This window comes from Bufo gargarizans, chromosome 3 (genome assembly GCF_014858855.1).
Source record: "Bufo gargarizans isolate SCDJY-AF-19 chromosome 3, ASM1485885v1, whole genome shotgun sequence".
In the NCBI taxonomy this organism is placed as follows: domain Eukaryota; kingdom Metazoa; phylum Chordata; class Amphibia; order Anura; family Bufonidae; genus Bufo; species Bufo gargarizans.
The window spans coordinates 458,608,410-458,630,154 of NC_058082.1; the positions used below are offsets into that span (position 1 = coordinate 458,608,410).

General features: G+C 43.2%; 1 protein-coding gene across 1 annotated transcript; it reads left to right on the plus strand.

The window, feature by feature from the left end:
* The first annotated feature begins 13,930 nt into the window (after window positions 1-13,930).
* RPL8 (ribosomal protein L8) lies at window positions 13,931-20,249 on the plus strand. The gene is made up of 5 exons (XM_044283612.1): window positions 13,931-14,099; window positions 18,551-18,692; window positions 19,372-19,590; window positions 19,768-19,883; window positions 20,053-20,249. The coding sequence occupies exons 1-5, from the start codon at window positions 13,962-13,964 to the stop codon at window positions 20,209-20,211; spliced, it is 774 nt and encodes a 257-aa protein (XP_044139547.1). The 5' UTR covers window positions 13,931-13,961; the 3' UTR covers window positions 20,212-20,249.
* Window positions 20,250-21,745: the final 1,496 nt, after the last annotated feature.

Consider the following 21,745-nt stretch of genomic DNA (forward strand, 5'->3'; position numbering starts at 1 on the left):
TGCAGCTCCCTCTGTTGTACTGGGCAGAGTTTTTGTATTAGGGTTGTCCCTTGCTGCAGCGCCGGCCAATCGTAGTGCACAGCTCATAGCCTGGGACTCCCCACTCACTGCACCTAATGCAAACTAGTGAACGCTTCCATAATGAAAGTGCTCTCTAGTATTCGCTTTACAAGACACACTCTTTCTGGAAATGAACCTACTATATATGATATTTCTCTCTGTGCCAACCAACAGACCTCAAATTCAGAGAGCGCAGGCTACACATGTTTACTGAATCTGCTCTGTTTTTGCTAGCCATCCTCAAATGAATTCAGTAATTTTTTGAGCAAGCGGTATTTTTATGTCACCCCCACTACATAAAATAAGCACATAAAAGACACACAAAATTCATACGCTCAAGTGAATGCACCCTTACTATAATTTTCACAAGAAACTGGTGCTACTCAGTTATTAGCAGACTCTTAATAAATGTGGTGCACCATACTCCAGTGCACGTCTGAATAAAACTCATAATTAGTAAAATGTTTATACTAAAGTCATTTAACATGATAGGGCACTGAATCTCTCTCCTTGTCCCTCTGGTAATTCTTACAGCTCTCTTCTCAATTTTGGCTGCCTACTGCGGCCCTGGTACAAGCTTTCAGCTTGGGCCCCCCTACCCTCAATGCTTTGTGGCAAGGGGCAGGGGTGCACCTATCTTTTTCTGCTGCCTGAGGTGAAAATTGAAACGGCACCCTCCCCATCATGCATAATTCTCAACCTAAGGCCTCATGCACACAACAGTTGTTTCTGGCGTCCGCAAATTGTGCGTCTGCTAAAAAAAAAAAAGAATGCGGCATCCTTTTTTTTTGGGGAGGATCCGTTTTTTTTCACAGATCCCTTGTAATAAATGCCTATCCTTGTCCGCAAATATGAAAAAAGTAGGAAATGCACAATTTTTTTTGCTTAAGGGAAACACGGACCCGGAACACAAACGGATGAGCTATCAGCATTTTTTTGCTGACCTATTGAAATTAATGGGTCCCAATCCTATCCGCAGAAAAAACTGAACGGATGCCAAGAAAAACAACTGTCGTGTGCATGAGGCCTTACCCCATCCCTCCAGCCCTACTGGTAAAGACATACTTGGAAAACTTTACATACAGCGTTACAAAACTTACAGGGTAATACAGCCCCACATTCTTTTACACCCAATGATGTCTCTTCTGTTGTAGATGTTCTTTTTCCTCATCCAACAATTTAGACCAGACCGCCATAATGATTTATTTCAGCAATCTCGTCTCTGCAGTTTTACAAACAGACATCTTTGTTTCAACCTGCGGCTCTCCAGCTGTTGCAAAACTACAACTCCCAGCATGCCCAGACTGACTACAGCTATCAGCCTACACCAGGGCATGGTGGGAGTTGTAGTTTTAAAAAAGCCGGAGGACTACAGGTTGGCCATCCCTGCTCTAAAGGAACAACTTTTAGCACATGAAGCAGTGGAAAAATGGCCCATGGGTAATTGAAAAGGGTTTAGGCAGAAACCCTTTTGTCCAGTGTGGGGGACCTGGTTTTATCCTTGCTATGGGGCCCTTCTCTATGTACGCCACTGTGTGTGCCAATACAAAATACCCCCTTACAATGTCTGCCAGTACAAAAATACCCCCTTATAATGTGTGCCAGTACAAAAAATACCCCCCAATTTTGTATGCCAGCTCATAAAATACCCTTATAATGTATGCCAGTGCAAAAAATGCATCTTTCTGTGACAGTACAAGAAAAGCCCCCTTCTCTGTGACAGTACAAGATGCCCCTATTTAGTGTTGCCAGTGGAAACAATGCCCCCATAGTGGCCCAACAGCATGGTGCCAAATAAAAAATAAACTCAAATACTTCCATGCGGCTGTCAGCGATGTGGTGCAGGCCTCTTCCAGCCTGTGTCCAGAGCTGTATGCTCCCCGGTTTACACCGCCTGTGCCAGCCTCTGATAGGCCACAGGCACTAGGCTTAAAGCCTATCAGAGGAAACAGCAGGGAAGGTTAACATCACTGTGTGACATCTGTGTTGCCGTCCTGAGGGCGTGATACATAATTGGCGGTACGGCCCCCCTAGCTTAAGAGCCCGGTTGCGACCCCTATAGTTATGGCTATGCTCCTCCTCACCAGAAACTAGAGGACACTCAGTTTTTACTGATTTATGTGCAGGTCATTCAGGAAGCTGAAAGTCTGCAGTGGGGTGAATGCATCCACCCTACCAGAGATTTATGATGATGAGGATATAGTGCTTTAGTGATTATGAATATACAGTGGGATGCGAAAGTTTGGGCAACCTTGTTAATCGTCATGATTTTCCTGTATAAATCGTTTGTTGTTACGATAAAAAATGTCAGTTAAATATATCATATAGGAGACACACACAGTGATATTTGAGAAGTGAAATGAAGTTTATTGGATTTACAGAAAGTGTGCTATAATTGTTTAAACAAAATTAGGCAGGTGCATAAATTTGGGCACCACAAAAAAAAATGAAATCAATATTTTGTAGATCCTCCTTTTGCATAAATTACAGCCTCTAAACTCTTCCTGTAGGTTCCAATGAGAGTCTGGATTCTGGTTGAAGGTATTTTGGACCATTCCTTTTTACAAAACATCTTTAGTTCATTCAGGTTTGATGGCTTCCGAGCATGGACAGCTCTCTTTAAGTCACACCACGGATTTTCAATTATATTCAGGTCTGGGAACTGAGATGGCCATTCCAGAACGTTGTACTTGTTTCTCTGCATAAATGGGTTAGTGGATTTTGAGCAGTGTTTAGGGTCGTTGTCTTGTTGAAAGATCCAGCCCCGGCGCAGCTTCAGCTTTGTCACTGATACCTGGACATTGGTTTCCAGAATCTGCTGATACTGAGTGGAATCCATGCGTCCCTCAACTTTGACAAGATTCCCAGTCCCTGCACTGGCCACACAGCCCCACATCATGATGGAACCACAACCATATTTCACTGTAGGTAGCAGGTGTTTTTCTTGGAATCCTGTGTTCTTTTTCCTCCATGCATAACGCCCCTTGTTATGGCCAAATAACTAAATTTTAGTTTCATTAGTCCACAGCACCTTATTCCAAAATGAAGCTGGCTTGTCCAAATGTGCTTTAGCCCACCTCAAGCGGCACTTTTTGTGCTGTGGGCGGAGAAAAGGCTTCCTCTGCATCACTCTCGCATACAGCATCTCCTTGTGTAAAGTGCGCCGAATGGTTGAACGATGCACAGTGACTCCATCTGCAGCAAGATGATGTTGCAGGTCTTTGGTGCTGGTCTGTGGGTTGACTCTGACTGTTCTCACCATTCGTCGCTTCTGTCTATCCGAGATTTTTCTTGTTCTGCCACTTTGAGCCTTAACTTGAACTGAGCCTGTGGTCTTCCATTTCCTTAATATGTTCCTAACTGTGGAAACAGACAGCTGAAATCTCAGAGACAGCTTTCTGTATCCTTCCCCTAAACCATGATGGTGAACAATCTTTGTCTTCAAGTCATTTGAGAGTTGTTTTGAGACCCCCATGTTGCTACTCTTTAGAGAAAATTAAAAGATGAGGGAAACTTACAATTAACCCCCTTAAATACTCTTTCTCATAATTGGATTCACCTGTGTATGTAGGTCAGGGGTCCCTGAGCTTACCATACCAATTTGAGTTCCAATAATTAGTTCTAAAGGTTTTGGAATCAATAAAATGACAAAAGTGCCCACATTTATGCACCTGCCTAATTTTGTTTAAACAATTATAGCACACTTTCTGTAAATCCAATAAACTTCATTTCACTTCTCAAATATCACTGTGTGTGTCTCCTATATGATATATTTAAATTACATTTTTTATCGTAACAACCAACGATTTATACAGGAAAATCATGACTATTAATAAGGTTGCCCAAACTTTCGCATCCCACTGTATATATATATATATATATATATATATACAGTTGTAAGAAAAAATTATGTGAACCCTTTGGAATGATATGGATTTCTGCACAAATTGGTCATAAAATGTGATCTGATCTTCATCTAAGTCACAACAATAGACAATCACAGTCTGCTTAAACTAATAACACACAAATAATTAAATGTTACCATGTTTTTATTGAACACACCATGTAAACATTCACAGTGCAGGTGGGAAAAGTATGTGAACCCCTAGACTAATGACATCTCCAAGAGCTAATTGGAGTGAGGTGTCAGCCAACGAGTCCAATCAATGAGATGAGATTGGAGGTGTTGGTTACAGCTGCCCTGCCCTATAAAAAACACACACCAGTTCTGGGTTTGCTTTTCACAAGAAGCATTGCCTGATGTGAATGATGCCTCGCACACAAGTGCTCTCAGAAGACCTATGATTAAGAATTGTTGACTTGCATAAAGCTGGAAAGGGTTATAAAAGTATCTCCAAAAGCCTTGCTGTTCATCAGTCCACGGTAAGACAAATTGTCTATAAATGGAGAAAGTTCAGCACTGCTGCTACTCTCCCTAGGAGTGGCCGTCCTGTAAAGATGACTGCAAGAGCACAGCGCAGACTGCTCAATGAGGTGATGAAGAATCCTAGAGTGTCAGCTAAAGACTTACAAAAGTCTCTGGCATATGCTAACATCCCTGTTAGCGAATCTACGATATGTAAAACACTAAACAAGAATGGATTTCATGGGAGGATACCACAGAGGAAGCCACTGCTGTCCCAAAAAAACATTGCTGCACGTTTACAGTTTGCACAAGAGCACCTGGATGTTCCACAGCAGTACTGGCAAAATATTCTGTGGACAGATAAAACCAAAGTTGAGTTGTTTGGAAGAAACACACAACACTATGTGTGGAGAAAAAGAGGCACAGAACGCCAACATCAAAACCTCATCCCAACTGTGAAGTATGGTGGTGGGGGCATCATGGTTTGGGGCTGCTTTGCTGCGTCAGGGCCTGGACAGATTGCTATCATCGAAGGAAAAATAAATTCCCAAGTTTATCAAGACATTTTGCAGGAGAACTTAAGGCCATCTGTCCACCAGCTGAAGCTCAACAGAAGATGGGTGTTGCAACAGGACAACGACCCAAAGCATAGAAGTAAATCAACAACAGAATGGCTTAAACAGAAGAAAATGCACCTTCTGGAGTGGCCCAGTCAGAGTCCTGACCTCTACCCGATTGAGATGCTGTGGCATGACCTCAAGAAAGCGATTCACACCAGACATCCAAAGAATATTGCTGAACTGAAACAGTTCTGTAAAGAGGAATGGTCAAGAATTTCTCCTGACCGTTGTGCACCTCTGATCTGCAACTACAGGAAACGTTTGGTTGAAGTTATTGCTGCCAAAGGAGGTTCAACCAGTTATTAAATCCAAGGGTTCACATACTTTTTCCACCTGCACTGTGAATGTTTACATGGTGTGTTCAATAAAAACATGGTAACATTTAATTCTTTGTGTGTTATTAGTTTAAGCAGACTGTGATTGTCTATTGTTGTGACTTAGATGAAGATCAGATCACATTTTATGACCAATTTGTGCAGAAATCCATATCATTCCAAAGGGTTCACATACTTTTTCTTGCAACTGTATATATATATATATATATATATTCAGTAGATATACAACGTCTACACACCCCTGTTAAAATGTCAGGTTTCTGTGATGTAAGAAAAATGAGACAAAGATAAATAATTTCAGAACTTTTTCCACCTTTAATTTGACTTATAAACTGTACAACTCAATTGAAAAACAAACTGAAATCTTTTAGGTAGAGGGAAGAAAAAATAGATCAGACACGTTTTGACTTGGCAAGATTTGCTCACTCTTCTTTGCAAAAACACTCCAAATCTGTCAGATTGCAAGGGCATCTCCTGTGCACAGCCCTCTTCAGACCACGCCACAGATTTTCAATCGGATTCAGGTCTGGGCTCTGGCTGGGCCATTCCAAAACTTTATTATTCTTCTTCTGGTGAAGCCATTCCTTTGTTAATTTGTATGTATGCTTTGGGTCGTTGTCATGCTGAAAGATGAAGTTCCTCTTCATGTTCAGCTTTCTAGCAGAAGCCTGAAGGTTTTGTGCCAATATTGACTGGTATTTGGAACTGTTCATAATTCCCTCTAGCTTAACTAAGGCCCCAGTTCCAGCTGAAGAAAAACAGCCCCAAAGTATGATGCTGCCACCACCATGCTTCACTGTGGGTATGGTGTTCTTTTGGTGATGTGCAGTGTTGTTTTTACGCCAAACATATCTTTTGGAATTATGGCCAAAAAGTTCAACCTTGGTTTCATTAGACCATAACACCCTTTCCCACATGCTTTTGGGAGACTTCAGATGTGTTTTTGCAAAGTGTAGCCTGGCTTGGATGTTTTTCTTTGTAAGAAAAGGCTTTCGTCTTGCCACTCTACCCCACAGCCCAGACATATGAAGAATACGGGAGATTGTTGTCACATGTACTACACAGCCAGTACTTGCCAGATATTTCTGCAGCTCCTTTAATGTTGCTGTAGGCCTCTTGCTAGCCCCCCAGACCAGTTTTCTTCTCGTCTTTTCATCAATTTTGGAGGGACTTCTTGGTAATGTCACTGTTGTGCCATATTTTTCTCCACTTGATGATGACTGTCTTCACTGTGTTCTATGGTATAACTAATGCCTTAGAAATTCTTTTGTACCCTTCTCCTGACTGATACCTTTTAACAATGAGATCCCTCTGATGCCTTGGAAGCTCTCTGTGGACCATGGCTTTTGCTGTGGGATGTGACTAAGAAAATTTCAGGAAAGACCAACTAGAGCAGCTGAACTTTATTTGGGGTTAATCAGAGGCACTTTAAATGATGGCAGGTGTATGCTGACTCCTATTTAACATGATTTTGAATGTGATTGCTTAATTCTGAACACAGCTACATCCCCAGTTATAAAAGGGTGTGCACACTTATGCAACCACATAATTGTAGTTTTCTTTTGTTTTCTTCCCTCCACCTAAAAGATTTCAGTTTGTTTTTCAATTGAGTGGTACAGTTTATAGGTCAAATTAAAAGTTGCTTCTTAAGTTTTTATAATAGCAATTTGCATATACTCCAGAATGTTATGAAGAGTGATTAGATGAATTGCATAGTCCTTCTTTGCCATGAAAATTAACTTAATCCTAAAAAAACCTTTCCACTGCATTTCATTGCTGTCATTAAAGGACCTGCTGAGATCATTTCAGTAATCGTCTTGTTAACTCAGGTGAGAATGTTGACGAGCACAAGGCTGGAGATCATTATGTTAGACTGATTGGGTTAAAATGTCAGACCTGGTAAAAGGAGGGTGATGCTTGATATCATTGTTCTTCCATTGTTAACCATGGTGACCTGCAAAGAAACGCGTGCATCCATCGTTGCATTGCATAAAAATGGCTTCACAGGCAAGGATATTGTGGCTACTAAGATTGCACCTCAATCAACAATTTATAGGATCATCAAGAACTTCAAGGAAAGAGGTTCAATTCTTGTTAAGAAGGCTTCAGGGCGTCCAAGAAAGTCCAGCAAGCGCCAGGATCGTCTCCTAAAGAGGATTCAGCTGCGGGATCGGAGTGCCACCAGTGCAGAGCTTGCTCAGGAATGGCAGCAGGCAGGTGTGAGCACATCTGACAAACTCCAAGAAGTGATTATGAAAGAATGGGTTGCTATCAGTCAGGAATTGGCCCAGAAGTTGATTGAGAGCATGCACAGTCGAATTGCAGAGGTCCTGAAAAAGAAGGGCCAACACTGCAAATACTGACTCTTTGCATAAATGTCATGTAATTGTCGATAAAAGCCTTTGAAACGTATGAAGTGCATGTAATTATATTTCACTACATCACAGAAACAACTGAAACAAAGATCTAAAAGCAGTTTAGCAGCAAACTTTGTGAAAACTAATATTTGTGTCATTCTCAAAAATGTTGGCCACGACTGTATATCTATATATATATATATATATATATACACACACAGTACAGACCAAAAGTTTGTACACACCTTCTCATCCAAAGAGTTTTCTTTATTTTCATGACTATGAAAATTGTAAATTCACACTGAAGGCATCAAAACTATGAATTAACACATGTGGAATTATATACATAACAAAAAAGTGTGAAACAACTGAAAATATGTCATATTCTAGGTTCTTCGAAGTAGCCACCTTTTGCTTTGATTACTGCTTTGCACACTCTTGGCATTCTCTTGATGAGCTTCAAGAGGTAGTCACCTGAAATGGTTTTCACTTCACAGGTGTGCCCTGTCAGGTTTAATAAGTGGGATTTCTTGCCTTATAAATGGGGTTGGGACCATCAGTTGCATTGTGGCGAAGTCAGGTGGATACACAGCTGATAGTCCTACTGAATAGTCTGTTAGAATTTGTGTTGTGGCAAGAAAAAAGCAGCTAAGTAAAGAAAAACGAGTGGCCATCATTACTTTAAGAAATGAAGGTCAGTCAGTCTGAAAAATAGGGAAAACTTTGAAAGTGTCCCCAAGTGCAGTCACAAAAACCATCAAGCTCAACTGGCTCACATGCGGACCGCCCCAGGAAAGGAAGACCAAGAGTCATCTCTGCTGCGGAGGATAAGTTCATCCAAGTCACCAGCGTCAGAAATCGCAGGTTAACAGCAGCTCAGATTAGAGACCAGGTCAATGCCACACAGAGTTCTAGCAGCAGACACGTCTCTAGAACAACTGTTAAGAGGAGACTGTGTGAATCAGGCCTTCATGGTAGAATATCTGCTAGGAAACCACTACTAAGGACAGGCAACAAGCAGAAGAGACTTGTTTGGGCTAAAGAACACAAGGAATGGACATTAGACCAGTGGAAATCTGTGCTTTGGTCTGATGAGTCCAAATTTGAGATCTTTGGTTCCAACCACCGTGTCTTTGTGCGACGCAGAAAAGGTGAACGGATGGACTCTACATGCCTGGTTCCCACTGTGAAGCATGGAGGAGGATGTGTTATGGTGTGGGGGGTGCTTTGCTGGTGACACTGTTGGGGATTTATTAAAAATTCAAGGCATACTGAACCAGCATGGCTACCACAGCATCTTGCAGCGGCATGCTATTCCATCCGGTTTAGGTTTAGTTGGACCATCATTTATTTTTCAACAGGACAATGACCCCAAACACACCTCCAGGCTGTGTAAGGGCTATTTGACCATGAAGGAGAGTGATGGGGTGCTGCACCAGCTGACCTGGCCTCCACAGTCACCGGACCTGAACCCAATCGAGATGGTTTGGGGTGAGCTGGACCGCAGAGTGAAGGCAAAAGGGCCAACAAGTGCTAAGCATCTCTGGGAACTCCTTCAAGACTGTTGGAAGACCATTTCAGGTGAGTACCTCTTGAAGCTCATCAAGAGAATGCCAAGAGTGTGCAAAGCAGTAATCAAAGCAAAAGGTGGCTACTTTGAAGAACCTAGATTATGACATATTTTCAGTTGTTTCACACTTTTTTGTTATGTATATAATTCCACATGTGTTAATTCATAGTTTTGATGCCTTCAGTGTGAATCTACAATTTTCATAGTCATGAAAATAAATAAAACTCTTTGGTCTGTACTGTATATACATATATAGATATAACTAACTAACGTACACAAAAAAAAAAGAAGAAAAAAAAGGGCACAGTAAACTGAGCAGATCGGTCAGAAAAATTGATGTTTCTGGTCAGCGCTCATCAGGTGTAGGACGCACGAACACAGATATTATGTGCATGCAAAAATCTATGCTAACACTACCTAAAATTGATTTCTATGTAACACTAAATATATTATTTTCACAAAAAAAGTAAATTGAGCACAAAAGCGACCAGCACAGAAACCTGACATTTTAACAGGGGTGTGTAGACTTTTTATATCCACTGTATATATACAGTCAGGTCCATATATATTGGAACATCGACACAATTCTAACATTTTTGGCTCTCTACACCACCACAATGGATTTGAAATTAAACGAACAAGATGTGCTATAACTGCAGACTGTCCGCTTTAATTTGAGAGTATTTACATCCAAATCAGGTGAACGGTGTAGGAATTACAACAATTAGCATATGTGCCTCCCACTTATTAAGGGATCAAAAGTAATGGGGCAATTGGCTTCTCAGCTGTTCCATGGCCAGGTGTGTGTTATTCCCTCATTATCCCAATTACAATAAGCACATAAAAGGTCCAGAGTTAATCTGAAGTGTGCTATTTGCATTTGGAATCTGTTGCTGTCAACTAGGGCTGCAACGATTATTGACGTTGTCGACGAATCCAGTTATCGAATAATCGCCAATTCGTTGCTATGCGGGCGGTTTACTTTAAATCAGTGCATCTTTATTTTACCTTACAATGAAGCTCCAGTAGCAGGCAGAGCGGCCGGCGGCGTAACGTCACTTACTCACGTGACGCGCCTGCTCCGCCTCCTTCATTCATAAAGTGGGCGGAGCAGGTGCGTCACGTGAGTGAGTGATGTTACGCCGCCGCCCGCTCTGCCTGTTACCTGAGCTTCATTGTAAGGTAATAAAGATGCGCTGAGTAAAAGTTACTGCCAGAATAGTCTGCTGTGAGCAGCGAGCCGGGGCTGTTATGGGGAGGGGGATCTGTGTATGCCACTGCTATGGGAGGGGGATCTGTGTATGCCACTGTTATGGGGAAGGGGATCTGTGCACTGTTATGGGGAGGGGATCTGTGCACTGTTATGGGGAGGGGGATATGTGCACTCTTATGGGGAGGGGAAACTGTGGATGACACATATAGCATAAGATGCTATATAGTGTCATCTATATATCCCCCCATATCAGTGTCATCCACAGATCCCCCATAACAGTGCACAGATCCCCCTACCCATAACAGTGCCATCCACAGATCCCCCTCCCCATAACAGTGCCATCCACAGATCCCCCTCCCCATAACAGTGCCATCCACAGATCCCCTCCATAACAGTGCCATCCACAGATCCCCTCCATAACAGTGCCATCCACAGATCCCCCATAACAGTGCCATCCACAGATCCCCCATAACAGTGCCATCCATAGATCCCCCATAACAGTGCCATCCACAGATCCCCCCATAACAGTGCCATCCACAGATCCCCCATAACAGCGCCATCCACAGATCCCCCATAATAGTGTCATCCACAGATCCCCCATGACAGTGCCATCCACAATTTGTTTTAATATGGCCTTTGAACATAATTTTTCAAGTAAAATCATATAAACCTCTTTGTTTTGTAATTTAGTTTTTTTCCCGATTAATCGATTAAATTATCGACAACTAATCGATTATTCAAATAATCATTAGCTGCAGCCCTACTCTTAAGATGAGATCCAAAGAGCTGTCACTATCAGTGAAGCAAGCCATCATTAGGCTGAAAAAACAAAACAAACCCATCAGAGAAATAGCAAAAACATTAGGCGTGGCCAAAACAACTGTTTAAAACATCCTTAAAAAGAAGGCACGTACCCAGAAGACCACGGAAAACAACTGTGGTGGATGACCGAATAATTATTTCCCTGGTGAAGAAAGCACCCTTCACAACAGTTGGCCAGATCAAGAACACTCTCCAGGAGGTAGGTGTATGTGTGTCAAAGTGAACAATCAAGAGAAGACTTCGCCAGAGTGAATACAGAGGGTTCACTACAAGAGGTAAACCATTTGTGAGCCTCAAAAACAGCAAGACCAGATTAGAGTTTGCCAAATGACATCTAAAAAAGCCTTCACAGTTCTGGAACAAGATCCTATGAACGGATGAGACCAAAATCAACTTGTACCAGAGTGATGGGAAGAGAAGAGTATGGAGAAGGTAAGGAACTGCTCATCAGTGAAGCATGGTGGTGGTAGTGTCATGGCATGGGCATGTATGGCTGCCAATGGAACTGGTTCTCTTGTATTTATTGATGATGTGACTGCTGACAAAAGCAGCAGGATGAATTCTGAAGTGTTTCGGGCAATATTATCTGCTCATATTCAGCCAAATGCTTCAGAACTCATTGGGCAGTGATTCACAGTGCAGATGGACAATGACCCAGAGCATACTGCAAAAGCAACCAAAGCGCTTTTTAAGGGAAAGAAGTGGAATGTTCTGCAATGGCCAAGTCAATCACCGGATCTGAATCCGATTGAGCATGCATTTCACTTGCTGAAGACAAAACTGAAGGGAAAATGCCCCAAGAACAAGCAGGAACTGAAGACAGTTGCAGTAGAGGCCTGGCAGAGCATCACCAGGGATGAAACCCAGCGTCTGGTGATGTCTATGCGTTCCAGACTTCAGGCTGTAATTGACTGCAAATTAAAGCTGACAGTCTGCAGGTAAAGCACATCTTGCTTCTTTCATTTCAAATCCATTGTGGTGGTGTATAGAGCCAAAAATGTTAGAACTGTGTCGATGTCCCAGTATTTATGGACCTGACTGTATATATATATATATATATATATATACGTATATAGATATAACTAACTACACGAAGAAGAAGAAAAGTGCACAGTAAACTGAGCAGACCGGTCAGAAAAATTGATGTTTCTGGTCAGCTCTTATCAGGTGCAGGACACACGAACACAGATATTATGTGCATGCAAAAATCTACGCTAACACTACCTAAAATTTATTTCTATGTAACACTAAATATATATTTTTTCACACAAAAAAAATGGAAATTGAGCACAAAAGCGACCAGTTAAAAAAAGCTTGGTGCGTCCGTGCAGACACTGCGGTATAAAAATTAACTGCAGATACAAAAAAAGAACACTAGCTAATAATGAATATATATATATATATATATATATATATATATATATATAAAATCTTCTATTACTTCTTAAATTTTTTTTAAATATATATATATATATATATATATATGCACTAAAAAAATTTGCCCAGGTGCTGAGTGAAATACGGAATGATCAATGACTGGCGTTCACAGCTCGGACGCAGAAAAAGTGGGGCAGAGCAGGGAAAAAAAGCCAGCTAAAAGTAACAAAAAAAAGTCACTATTTGTTTATCGTAGGCAAAATCTGTCGGGGAAGGGGGGTGATACGACAGGGACTAGGGCTCGGGTAAGTGGGGTAGATTAGGAATCTGGAACTTCTGCTGCTGCAAAAAATCACTGCAGCAGATATTCCAGGTCATTGACCGAAACAAAGATGGCGCCTCCTGCTGTCTGACGTACCTCACAGCTAGCACTTCCCAGCCTGCACTGCGTCATCGCGTTCTCCGGAAGATATCAGGCTCTTGCTGCTGGGAACTTCCTCTTCTCGGACAGCGCGGGCCTAGGTAGGTTCCTGGAGCCGAGTCTCCTCTCACTGAATCGGTTTTCAATCTTCCGTAGTTCTCCGTCATCCCGCCCAGCCGGGCTCTTCTCTTTGGGGTGACGGTTCTTGAGGACCCGGCTGCCCTGCCGGGTGACATATTTGTGTCATTGGACGCGGATTATGGGCTGTTCTGTCACCGTCTCTGTGTTGTGCCGGGCAGGCAGTGCTGCGGGAGGATGACCGATCGCGATGATTAGAGGGGAATGTGGTGATGTTGCGACCTTATACTAAAGAATACGGTCCGCATTTTCTCTCCATGTAGTGCTGTGTGCCGGCTGGGGGTTGTTGTACTTTTTGGAGACTTGCAGGTGACCGAGCTGGAGCCCCTTCCCCTGTAAATAGGGCAATTCCTTACATAGCAACTCCCTGACACAGTAGAGGCGCCTTAATCATTAGTGATAGAGCAGGAAATGGTGATTGCTTACATTTCTAGCACACATGCTACTCCTTGAGTATAGCCAAGCTGTGACCTAAGCTGTGCCCAGGCAGGACAATCGCATACCCCAGTGTACTCGGGTAACGTGCGGTGGTGATCATGGGGTCTGCCGGTATCCTGTGGCTGATGAGGGCTAGCAATCACATGTACTGCCCCCCACAGCAGATGTCTGTGTCCCTCTGGACGTGCGCTGCTCTTCAGGTACTGCTCTGATCTTTCCTTTCTGCTTGATCTTACAGGACACGATGGGACGTGTGATCAGGGGACAGAGAAAAGGTGCGGGCTCTGTTTTCAAAGCTCATGTCAAGCATCGGAAAGGCGCCGCAAAGCTCAGGGCTGTCGACTTCGCTGAAAGACATGGCTACATCAAGGGTATTGTAAAAGTGAGTATCGCTGGCGTATGCGTTTGCAGCCTCCATATGCTCTGGAAAGCTCCTGGCAAATAAATGGAATGTATCCACAGGCTCCCATTTACCTGATGAAGGGTGAAGGTGCCCTCTTGGCATCCGTAACTTTCTGTACTGCACATATAGCGTAGTCCGCTGTGCTGTTCAGTACGGTGACATCCTGCTTATATTGATACTGTGTGATGTAGCCCTATATGGTAGCAAATCCTCCAGCGTGCAGTAGTGTGAATTGCTCCTTACACAAGTGGGACTCGGCCTTTAATGGTCACTTTAGGCCCCTTTCACCCGAGCGAGTGCAATGCGTGAACGCATAACACTCGCACTGAATCCTGACCCATTCATTTCAATGGGTCTGTGTACATGAGCGTTTTTCACGCAGCCCTGGCCCCATAGAAGTGAATGGGTCTTCAGTAAAAAAGCATTGCATCCAGAAGCAAGTGCGCATTGCACCCATGCAGGAAAAACTGAACCCAATCGCAGACAAAACTGACTAAACTTGCTTGCAAAATGGTGCGCGTTTCCCTGCACGCATCCAGAGCCAACCCGTCACGCTCATGTGAAAGAGGCCTTAGGATTCACGTGCATTCTCATGACCGTATTTATGTCTGCATCAGTTCCGCAAATTTGCGGAATGGATGCGGACGCGTTCATTTCAATCTTCGAAAATGATGGTCTTATTGTTATCCACAATTGCCGACAAGTACAGGCTTTTCTATCATAGGGCTGGTCGTGTGTGTACCGTAAAATGTGGAACGCACACGGCCAGTGTCCGTGTCTTGCGGATCCGCAATGTGTGGATCTATAAAAAATTGTAGTGTGAATGCACTCTAAAGTGGGGAATGAAATGGATACTTGATTACGCTTTGGTCTGTGCGGAATTCTTTCTGCAAACTTTGAGTATTCCAGTAACAACATATTATGCCCCGTTCCTTGGGTATGGGTAACTTTTACATTGGTTGTCTGACTGCTGGGACCCTCACGATCATGAGAATAGGGGTCCTGTCTGCCCCCTACCCGTATATATAGAGCAGCATCGAGCGCTTGTACTGCTGCTCCTTTCATTGATGTCTCCTGCAGTCGCATAGAGAAGTAGAGCTCACCATTACTCCTTATGTCCCAGAGTTTGAATGAAGCGGCAGAGCGCATGCTGAACTGCAGCTTCATTCAAACAAGTGACACAGGACCGCTGTCCTGGTGATCAAGTGGGGGTTCTGGTGGTCGAAGCTAAGTTATCTCCTGTTCAGTGGCTAGAGGAACCTCTTTTGATCCTAGGAATTGTTGTTTCTAGTGCACCGTCAGTGAGTTTACCTGGTGCACGTGTGGGATGCTTCTGGCATGCTGTATACTAGGCATCCTCAAACTGCGGCCCTCCAGCTGTTGCAAAACTACCAGCATGCCCGAACAGCCTACAGGTATCAACCTACAGCAGGGCATTGTGGGAGCTGTAGTTTTACAACAGCTGGAGGGCCGCAGTTTGAGGATGCCTGCTGTATACTGTACCTTGGGGAAGGTATCGCCAGAGGATGGCACAGGCTCCTGCATTCAAAATGGGAGCGTCTGCAGCAAAACTTACAGGTTATTGTAAGATGCAGTCTGGGTTATTCCATCAGGACAGCCATTCACACATGGTTCCTATTACTAGAGGGGCACGTCCATGTTACCTAGGACAGAAAATGGCTAGAGAGGATCCTTGTTCTGGAGAACTCTGCATGTCCTTGTATTTTGCACGGCATCCTATACTATATTCCCTTTTTTCTCTGTGGGGTTCATGTTTCATTTATTAAGCAATAAAAGCAGGAACTTTCTGATAATGGCTTGGAAATATTATTATTTTAGGAAATAATTTTACTAGAAATAGATGGTGTATCAACATGGAACTGATAACTAGTATTATTGGAGAAAGCATGGGGTGTCTTTTCTTTCCAGTCCCCTGCTGCTCCGTGCCAATAATTTGTCCCTAAAGGTCTCTCTAACCAACAGAGTATGGGCACTGAGTAGTCTACTACAATATCTGAAGGGAAGACAATCTTCTCCGTAGTCTCCTGCCATATTAATTAGAACGGAATGTGCACTATGAGCAGTTTTCTGCTAAACAGTCTTTATAACTGTTGGCTGACAGTGTGCCGTAATCAGACACCAGTATTGGGGTCCATTCACACGTCCGCATCCGTTCTGGAACAGGTGCGGATGCATTCATTTTCAATGGGGCCAGAATGTGCTGCCTGCATCCGCGGATCCGCACTTCCGTTCCGCAAAAAAAATAGAACATGTCCTATTCTTGTCTACAATTGCGGACAAGAAAGGGCATTTTCTATGAGTGCCAGTGATGTGCGGATCTGCAAAAAACATACGGACGTGTGAATGGACCCCTAAGAGCAGTGGCTAATGGCTGGTTGATGTGCCATGCGGCTCTCCACTGGTGGTCTTGTCACAGCTGACAGTGGCTGTTCAGTGCATATCTGCTGTGGAACTGGTGCGTGGATCGTGTAATGACCATCAACGTCATCTGGGTGTGTGACGTCTTGTCACTTAAATAGTCAGGAGATGTGGAAGCACAAGGTCTTTCTAGTGACTTTCTGCTGCAGTTTTCTCATAGTTTTGGTTACATATTTGTATATGTGGCTTTACAAAGTACCTGCTAGAGGTGCCTGGAGCTTGGATGTAATAGCCGAAACATGCAACTTGTATGTTCTCCCTGTGTCTCTTGCGTTCCCCTTATTTCTGTAGTTCTGTTTTGTGTATGCTGTTTTTCTTGCCAAACACTAGAGCAGTCTTCCTCAACTCAGTCCTTCAGGGCCCACCTGTCGGTCATGATTTGAGAATGAATACCTGGGGTAAGTTCTGATGCATTGACACTTATATCACCTGCTCAATATTAAAGGGTTTCTACCACTTGGATTTCACTTAATTAGGTGTCAGACACTAGCGCTCCGCTAGTGTCTGCTCTGCCAAACTATCCTGCTATAATAGATTTTGGGGCAGCCGTTTACCTAAAAAAAGAACTTTTATTAATATGCTAATGACCCTCTAGGTGCTATGGGGGCGTCATTAGCACCTAGAGGATCGGTCTACCTTCTCAAGATGCCGCCGCTCAGCGCCTCCCTCCAGCCCGCCCATCTGCTTCGGAATGCATCAAACGGACGACTTCACGCGCATGCGCCGTGCGCGGCTGTATTCGGCGCATGCGCAGTGAATGTCCGACCGCTTCCCTGCTCAGACATCTCCACTGCGCCTCCGCCGATGACGTCATCGGCGCAGGCGCAGTGGAGATGTCTGAGCAGGGAAGCGGTCGGACATTCACTGCGCATGCGCCGAATACAGCCGCGCATGCGCGTGAAGTCGTCCGTTTGATGCATTCCGAAGCAGATGGGCGGGCTGGAGGGAGGCGCTGAGCGGCGGCATCTTGAGAAGGTAGACCGATCCTCTAGGTGCTAATGACGCCCCCATAGCACCTAGAGGGTCATTAGCATATTAATAAAAGTTCTTTTTTTAGGTAAACGGCTGCCCCAAAATCTATTATAGCAGGATAGTTTGGCAGAGCAGACACTAGCGGAGCGCTAGTGTCTGACACCTAATTATGTGAAATCCAAGTGGTAGAAACCCTTTAAGGAAATCCTGAAAATGTGACCAGCAGATGGGCCCTGAGGACTAGAGTTGAGGAACCCTGCCCTATAGTCAATCCAAAAGAGCAGTAGGAAGCTTCTTGTCTGTTTCCTTTGCATACAATCCAGTCCTTGTGGTAGAACCACACCAAACCTGCACTGTGTGTTCCAAGCCTTACTTTACCTTGAAGTCTCTTTTTAAAGAAACCACTCAAATTTTTAGTGGAAAAAAAGGCTTCTGGGGGCTACAGGCTGACTAGTATAGCATATAAGGGAATTGGAAATGTCAAAGAATAATCTGGTCTAAATGAGGGTTGGTAGATATTGGCTCCAATGTCATGGTGACCTAGAACTTTGTAAAATTAAGGTTACTTTCACACTAGCGGTTTTTGCAGATCCGTTGTGTATCTGGGAAAAAAACCGCTTCCGTTAAAATAATGCAACAGATAAGCATCCGTCATGAATGGGTCCGGTTGTAATGTCTTCTATAGCCATGACTGATCGTCGTGAACATCATTGAAAGTCAATGAGAAAACGGATCCGTCCCCATTGACTTACATTGTGTGTCAGGAGGAATCAGTCTTGCTCTGCACCACATGGTGGACAGAAAAACATTGCTTGCACCGTTATTCTGTCCACGATGGTCGCACAACCAAACAGAACAGTTTTGTCCCCATTGACAATGAATAGGGAGAAAACGGAAGCGTTTTCATCAGCTATTAAGATCCCATGACGGATCTCAATAGCAGAATTGAAAACGCTAATGTGAATGTACCCTAAGTCGCAAGGCTTTGGTTTAATAATGGTTTTCTTCTTGTTCTCTAGGACATTATCCATGATCCTGGCCGTGGTGCTCCTCTTGCCAAGGTTGCCTTCCGTGATCCCTACAGGTTTAAGAAGAGGACTGAACTGTTCATTGCAGCTGAGGGAATCCACACCGGTCAATTTGTCTACTGTGGAAAGAAAGGTATACTGACCGGTTTTATGTGACCTCTAAATTTCATATTAATCCAGGATTTTCTTTGGTGCACCCAGTGAGCCTTTGCTGCTTCTACTATGCATTTGGTACAAAATTGCCTTTTACAGGTGTTATGCTGATGAAAGGAAAGTCAGCAGATTCCTTTTGCTCTTAACCTTGAGCAACATAATAATGCCATGATCTTAGTCGGCTGAAACGGATCCGTCCAGACTTACAATGTAAGTCAATGGGGACGGACCCGTTTGAAGTTGACACAATATGGCTCAGTATCAAACGGATCCGTCCCCCCCATTGACTTTTAATGTAAAGTCTGGACGGATCCGTCTGACTAACTTTCACACTTAGAATTGTTTCTAAAATATAATGCAGACGGATCCGTTCTGAAAGGATCCCATCGTCTGCATTATAGGAGCGGATCTGTCTGTGCAGACACCAGATGGATCTGCTCCGAACGCAAGTGTGAAAGTAGCCTACTAAAAAATTTTGTCCCATGAAAAAGTATATCTGCATCAACAAATACTAGCTTTTGGCCATAACAAATGGAGTAAAATTAATAATTGTCATTAAAGTAAAATTTTTATTTTTTTCTTCAAAATTGCCCACCCTATTTGTAGACGCTTGTATTTTCAAAATTGGGCAGTGGACTAATGTCATAATTCTGTTTCAGCTCAGCTTAACATCGGCAATGTCCTCCCAGTTGGCACCATGCCTGAAGGAACCATTGTGTGTTGTGTAGAGGAGAAACCAGGCGATCGTGGCAAACTGGCGCGTGCATCTGGCAACTATGCCACAGTTATCTCCCACAATCCTGAAACAAAAAAGACCAGAGTGAAGCTGCCTTCTGGCTCTAAGAAGGTCGTCTCTTCTGCAAACAGAGCAATTGTTGGTGGGTATTGTCACAGTTATCAGCCCAAGCTTTATGAAATCTGGAGTAACCCTCATTCATAATCCTTTTTTTTCTAAGGCACACTTTTTTTTTTTTAACTGAAGCTGTGTTTTTTCTTTGGTAAAATGTATTGGGTTGTATTCTACAGTAAAATTATTGAAACTTTTTTAAATGCAGGAGTTGTTGCTGGAGGTGGACGTATTGACAAACCCATTCTGAAGGCAGGACGTGCTTACCACAAGTACAAGGCCAAGAGAAACTGCTGGCCACGTGTCCGTGGTGTGGCTATGAACGTAAGTTCTTGTGTTGTGCTTTTCAGGTTCATAATAAAGTAGTTGTAGTATCATAAGTACCACACTACTCGGTGATCTGTTGGAAGACCTTGAGGGATGCAAACTGTTCAGTCCTGGAATGACTATTTATACAGCTTTGTTTATATTATATTCCTTTCCTTCTCTGCAGCCTGTAGAACATCCCTTCGGTGGTGGTAACCATCAGCACATTGGTAAGCCTTCAACTATCAGGAGAGATGCTCCAGCTGGTCGCAAAGTCGGTCTTATTGCAGCTCGTCGTACTGGTCGTCTGCGCGGCACAAAGACTGTGCAAGAAAAGGAGAACTAATTTATGTCCGATTTACATAATAAACTGTTTAAAACAAATTTATTGTATGTGTCCTTTAATGTTGGTGTCCTGGTATGAGCATATATTGTGTGAATAGGTCTAATCTGTGGAACCACTTCTTATTCAAAATGTGGAATAACGACACCTTTAGTTTTTTGCTTATTTCTGGCAGATGTACTAGGCAAAGGAATGTTTTGTCAAAACCTTTGCAGTTATTTAACTCTCTTGCTAGTAGAGATTTTTGAATATCTTGCATTTCTGAAGCCAGCTAAATTATTGGGTTCATACCTGGTCCCTATTGCTAGATTCTAGCAGCATCGCTCCACAGCTGTTTCCTCAGGTCCCGGGTCTGTAGGGATCAGCATCCAACATTGAAGGGCGTCGGTTGATTATTGCAGCCATTTACTGCCTATAGCTGTAACCTGTGACCCAGTGATGTACCAAATGGGTGACTGGTCACTGCTGTGGTCAGTAATTGACTGCAGTGGTCAGGTGATGACTGTCAACAAGATGTTGATTCCCAGAAGCGCAGAACCTGTAGAGGTGGTCATGGAGTAATGCAGCTGGAATCCAGCAGCAGGGACCAGGTAAGTGTGAACTCCACCATTGGTCTAGCCAAGAGGTTTGTTAAAAGTTTAGTGTTGGATAACCCCTTTAATATTTATGGGTAAAAATGTAACCCAAGGTGAAGGATATATATGCACCATACCTCCCTAAAAATAAAAGTTCAACAGAGTTCATACATACCACTTAGGCCTATATCTACATGCACATACAGGATCTTCATAAATCAGTGGAATTTGTAAATGCTACAACCTCTAAAATACAGCAATTGCACACCTAAAGTGCTAGCCACAGCATATTTCCTGAATTTAGATAACCTGATGATTAGAGGTGTTTTGGGCTGTTGCCATCCATGTAGAATTTTTATAAACATTGTGCCAAAAACTTGCTTCCAAGCACAGATTTACACATAAAGGCAATTTAAAAATGGTGAGTTGTACAAAACGCTTATATATCTGAGGCTGTATAGAAAAAGAATCTAGGCTTTACTAGTGTGGGATTGTAGTGCTATCCACAACAGAAGCAGGAGTAAAGTCTGTTCTGCATCTTGGTGTTCTCATTAAATAGCAGGATGGGAAGACCAGAGTTGTGTCGTGTTACTATTGGGCAGTACTCGGACACTGGCCTGTGCTTCATTGGTGTTATCATTGGCCCTTATGCTCCCCTTTCCAGCTGGCTACCTAGTTAGTGAGTACTTTGGGAGGGAAGAGTGGAAGCGACCGGTTTTATAATCCAGCAAAGGACAATAAATTATAAAAAAAATACCTGAAACAGTAGGTTCATTGGGATTAACAGCAGCTGCAAGCAGGCTGAGGATAAGCAGTACCTTTTGATGGCACATAAGTATTCCGCACATAGCGAGAACTGAATATGGATTGTCTCTAACATCCGTTTGCTGTTAGCATATGGGCTGCACTTCAGAAGCAGTAAGCTGGATTGTTTTAATAAACTATATTGTAAGAGTTAATAT